This window comes from Corvus brachyrhynchos, unplaced genomic scaffold, assembly GCF_000691975.1.
Source record: "Corvus brachyrhynchos isolate BGI_N302 unplaced genomic scaffold, ASM69197v1 scaffold283, whole genome shotgun sequence".
Lineage (NCBI taxonomy): Eukaryota > Metazoa > Chordata > Aves > Passeriformes > Corvidae > Corvus > Corvus brachyrhynchos.
The window spans coordinates 531706-537242 of NW_008237409.1; the positions used below are offsets into that span (position 1 = coordinate 531706).

General features: G+C 47.7%; 1 protein-coding gene across 1 annotated transcript in view; it reads left to right on the top strand.

Annotated features, from left to right (window-relative positions):
* The first annotated feature begins 857 nt into the window (after positions 1-857).
* The window catches only part of MNT (MAX network transcriptional repressor), a 19621-nt gene continuing 14941 nt past the window's right edge, over positions 858-5537 (top strand). Inside the window, 4 exon segments of the mRNA XM_017730870.1 lie at positions 858-1142; positions 1145-1362; positions 3516-3557; positions 4255-4366. Of these exon segments, the coding sequence (XP_017586359.1) occupies positions 939-1142; positions 1145-1362; positions 3516-3557; positions 4255-4366 (576 nt within the window). The 5' untranslated portion in view covers positions 858-938.

Below are 5537 nucleotides of genomic sequence, written 5' to 3' on the forward strand. Positions count from 1 at the left end.
ATCGGGAATAAGAGTTTTGTTCCCTTTGTTGCTCTCTAGGTTTTGCACTGCCCCCGTCAAAATCAAAAGGTGGGTTAGAAAGTATCCCAGTAGTGGCAGGGACCCTCTGAGGTGGCAAGGGCTGGGCAGCTCCTTGCCTGGTGGGGCCCTTTTCCCCTTGTTCCACGTGTTATGTTCAATACAGATTCTTCTTGAAGATCACTGGGGGGTTGAACATAACCTGGTAATTCCAGGTAGCAGTATACACGCGCTTCTCTCTAATTTCCTAAATACACATTCTGACTTCAGTGTTTCAGTTGAGCCCAAGCTTCTCCTGGGAGAGGCTCTCTTGGGATGTTTCTTAGAGCTTCCTCTGAATTACCTGATATTGGTGACTGTATAACACCGAACACCCAACTGTCCGTGTCCTTCCCCTAATCCTTCCCTTGATAAAATAAGGTTTAATTTTCCAAATATTTGTATATTACTGTGAAGAGGTTGGTGCACCACTTTTTGTTGCAGCTCCTCAGAGGTTGTCAGGAGCGGGATCTGCAGAGCCTCATGGATGGTGGGTTTGGAGATATTTGATTAAGGCTGCACAATGTCTAGATGCTGGGCCACTGGCGCCACAGGACTTGTATAAATAAATTTTGTTTGTGCCATGTTCACACAATTAAAGCCAGAGCCCTGGATTGCGTTTGATGAGGTTTATTTTGCTAGTCGGGCCACACAGATTTCATTTACATTGTCTGGTGTTCTAAAAACATACAGGAACATACACACATCAAAGCCAAGTTTGAGCTTGATTAAAATGCACAGCAGTAAAGAGGTGCCCTGATGTGTTTGTGTCAGTGCAGTGTCCGTTGAGCTGGGATTTACTCAGGATAGTATAAAACCCAGGGTACTTTAACTTAAGGATCCTGCCCCGAGCTGGTTGTAGGTTGTGCCCAGGGAAGGTCATGGAAGCGCCATTGCTCACTGTGGGTGTTTCTCTTGCAGAGGAGAATGAGAAGCATGAGAAGCTCTGCCTGGAGAGGGAGCAGGAGCAGAAGAAGGCGGGCAAGGCCAGCGTGCCACGGGCCAACAGCGCCCTATCCCCAGAGGAGCCCCGGAGCGAACTGCTGGTGCCCATCTCCCCCCCGGGCCCAGTGCCCCCGCGCCGGGCCCGCACCTGCCGGATGGGAAAGCTGCGACCCCGCCGTCGGGCAGCCCCAAGCAGCTCCAGCATTACGCGGCGCCGGTGCTGGCCATCTCCCAGCACCATGTGGTCCCACAGCCCATCCAGCCCCTGCAGCACCCGGGAGCGCCCGCGCCGCTCGGCGCTCTGAAGCTGGCGCCGGCAGACGACATGAAACCCATCGAGCTCAAGAAGAGAATTGGAGGGTGAGTGCACTGTGTGTGGAGCAGCTCCTGCTTGTGCAAAGTGTTGTCAGATCAGAAATACCAAGACCTGTGGATGTTTAATGTCTTTGAATTGCTGAAAGCAGGGTTTTTTAGCCTGACGGGTTTTTATTTTCCTCTCTCACTCCACACCGTAAGATTCTGTATAAGGATTTTTTTTTTCCAAGCCAGAACTGTGTTAGGAAGCAAGTCCCAGCACTGCCTGTCTGATCTCAAGGAGTATCATGTGTTATGTTTGGCGAAAGATCTCTGCTTGTACTGGTCAGGGAAATCAAAGGACACTGCTGCTTGTGGGAGCTTTCTTGAAAACTGGAATGGGATTTGGGAGATGTTATTCCGAGGACAGAGATCACCTTAGTTGCTGTTTTAGTTTCTTAGTGCTGTAAGTGCCAAGGGCCTCCTGCTTGCTCAGAGTCTTGCAGCTGGAACGGGCTGAAGGCTATTTAGTCTGCCTTCACTCTCTGACAGGACTTGAGGCTCTGATGTTGCTCCAGGTTAGTGTTTGTCCGGCTTGTTCCTAAGGGCTTTGGCTGGTGGAGACCCTGCCTTCTCTGTAGGTGGTTGTTTCCAGACCACAGTATCCCAATACGGAGTCTGGTATTACTGCTTGTGGACTGGGAGAACAAACCATTCCCTTCTTGCAGCAGTTTTACCTGTTTCCTTTGGCCCCTCAGTTTTCCTGCAGGATAAGTGACCTGGATCTGTTCAGTCTTCCCTCCTGGCTGTGCTGTCTGGGCCTCTGACTGTTCTCCTGCCTGCCTGCAGCAGGGGGATGACTCTTGGCAGTGGTGTTGGAGATGGTGTGTGACTCCCACGGGGGCTGGAGGAGATGTGTAGTGGACAGAAAAAGGGTTCCTACTGTCCATTGGGATATAGTGATCCCAAAATGCATAGAAGGAAACAGCAAAAGTAATGCAGACAGGAGTTTGTGAAGATAAAGTCTGTGGTAAAATGCCAGTGTACTTCCTCTAAGAAGACTGGGATCTTCAGAGCGTGTCTGTAAAACACGCAACTGCAGGAAGGGTCTGTCAGGCTGTGCACTAATCAAGAGACCCTGTCATGGATGTTGTGTGGGTTCAGGGAGCTGTGGAGGAGGTTTCTGCTGGCACGGGGGTACCAGGGCAGGCTGCACAAGTTTGGCTGCCCAGGCAGTGGGCAGTGGGGTGGCTGCAGGTGCACCCACAAACTGCTGCTGTGCTGTCAGGCTGAGCTTTGCCCCTGGGAGGTGGGGGGGCTATGGTGCCAGTGTGGAGCACAGCACCATCACTGTGTCCCCCCAGAATTGCTCCATTAGACATAAGCACAAAAAAGATGTCTTTTTCAGCCTGTAAATGTTTCATGGGAAAATGCTGTCAAGTATCTGTGTCAATTTATTAGATATTATTACCTCAATGTCCCATATTTTCAGTCAAAGGCAAATAATTACTTTGCACAGTGTATGAAAGATACTTGAAATCTCCATGTCTGCTAATGTACCTTATCACTGCTGTAGCTGAAAAACTGAGATAACATGTATATTTGTTTGGCTTTTCCTAAAAATACTCCTCTGATTCAGAGAGTGGGTGGACTCAAACCCCAAAACCAGAAACTCACTGGTTTTTCCTTGAGCAGTGACTGGAGAATTCCTGTATTGCTTCATTCCATGTTTATCCTCAGCTGTGTTGTTTCATGCACAGTAAAAACCCAAAGCAGTTGGAAGTGTCTGCCCAATCCCATGTGCTTGAATTTGAAACTGCACAAACCGTGTCCCACTGGAGCTGTAGGCACAGAACCAGGTCAGGATCTGGGCTCTCTGGGACTGTACAAGTATTTAAAATTCATACTTCGTGTCTTTCCCTGTTGTTGGTAGGAGCTGTGTCTGTGTATATACACACACAGCACACCTGTTTGTATCTTATGTGCGTTATATGCACAATGCTTAGTTCACCTGATGCACATGTAAAGTATGGAGTTTATCTTGAAACATTATAGGCAGATACAAATGTACTTAATGTTAAACCAGTGATATCTGAACACCTCTGCTGCTTTTGCATCTTCCTTATCTCCTCAACACACAGACGTTGCTGCAAGCACAGGTGCAATGCAGGAGTTTTCACCCTGACACTGAGCTGATCTTTGTTCTGTTTGGGTTACAGGGTTGGGACCAGGGAAGTACATAATAAATTGGAGAAGAACAGGTGCGTAGAAAGCCAGGGGTTTGGGTTTTAAAATTGTAATTCCCCTCCTTTTTTTTTTTTTTTTTTGGCCTGTTGTCTGTCAATATTTGTTTGGCTTTGGTGGGTTTTTGTTTGTTTGTTTGCTTGTTTTTTAAACAGATAACCTGAATAAAATTCTTAGTGACTTTTACTGAATCTTGCAGTGTTGCTTTGCTTTCTTGTAGCTCAATTCTGCATTTCTTGCTTCCCAGTATGTTCTGTTTAACTGCACCATTGCATCCCAGTCACCCTGCAAAGCCCTGATCCCACAAAGCAATAACAGTGCATAACAGTGTGACTCTCTTTTAATTTAAAAGGAGTAAAATACTCAAAATCAGGGGTCAATGTACAGTGTGAATACAGAATAAACATCAGTTTCTGACCCAAAACTCTTACAAGCCTGACTAGCTGAATTGGAGGTATGGTGACAGTGAGCACCAGCAGAGAGAGATATTTCATTTAAGGTTGCCCAGTCTTCCTAACAAAGCTGGGATAGAATCCAGGCACAATCTCTGCTGGTGTGAATTGGCTCAGCTGTGAGCATGCTGTGCTGGGTGGGCTGCTATGCACAGGTGTAGGTGCTTTGCTGGATTAAGGCCCCAGTTAAGCTCTCCCCTCTGGTGGAATTGATTTCTGGTGTGTGTCCTGTGAGCTGACGACCCACCTGTGTTTTCTTTAGACGTGCACATTTGAAAGAGTGCTTTGAGACATTAAAGCGCAACATCCCCAACGTAGATGATAAGAAGACCTCAAACCTCAGTGTCCTCAGGAGTGCCTTGCGATACATCCAGGTACGTGCAGCGCTCGTGGGGCTGAGGGCTGGGCTTGTGCAGAGACGGGAGCTGGCTTTGGAGTGAAAAGGAAAATGGGAGAGAAACTCCCGTTCCTCCTTCTCCCATGCAGGCATGGTCATTTATAAACTCCAAGTTTCCAGAATATTTGGATCTTTGAGGAGCACTTGCTGCATGCAATCTTCTTATTCTAGAAGTTCCAAGTTAACTACAAATCATCCTTGCTAGCAATGGTGAGGGCAGGGAGCAGATAATTCAGATGATCTTAGCAATCCAGGCTGAGTGAATTTCAGTTGCTCCTTTTGGGCTCAGGTGAATTTTAATACGTATGTTTGGGGAGGTTTTCTGTTTGCTTACAAAAGATGGATTTCTGTGAAGATTTTGGTATGTCTCAAAATTTTGATGAGATTGACATGTGAGTACAAGTCATTTGCTTGGAGGCAAGGAAAGCCTGGAATTAGGGGTTGCCGCATGAAGCTGTAGGTGGATGGGGCACCAGGAGTGAATGTGGGAGAAAGCACAGGTAAAAATGAGTTGTGTTTGTAGCTGGAGGGAAATAAGTGTTTGTGTTGGCTTGTTTAATGTTTGTGCAAGTGGTTAATGGTAGCACAAAAGAAATTGTTGTAGATGTCCCCTGTGAATGTGAAATCAGTAGCATGTAATGCAATTAAAATTCATCTGGAAACTGTATCCGGGGCTGAGTCCCGAGTCAGGGTATCTGGAGTGGAGCTGTTTCTGGGGTCGGGGCTGACACCCTGGGAATACTGATGCAGGTGCAGACTTCTCTGTGAGCAGATTCTGCTCTGCAGTGTTTTTATTTTGTGCTTTTGGAAGGCAGCTTGAAATTCTGTTTGAGGCTGTCAGTGGTGATGGCCAGCCCTGCCGCTCCCTCCTTCCTGGCTCCCTTGTGCAGCGCTGGAGGCCTCGGTGCCGTGCAGTTCTGTGCTGCCTGTGAGCGTTCAGACCGACAGCTCTGTATATCACTGGGAGTGAAACCCTCAGCACGTCCTCTTAGGAAGTGTAAACTGCTTTTGTGATGGTCCAGGAGCTATTCTTGGGGTGGTGCAGTTACACCAGTCTTCAGTCAATCAGTGAAGTGAAAATGCAGAGATTGGCAGGGTTAATGGCACAGTATTTCCCCTCCGGTGTTGGGACCTTCACGCCGGCAGGG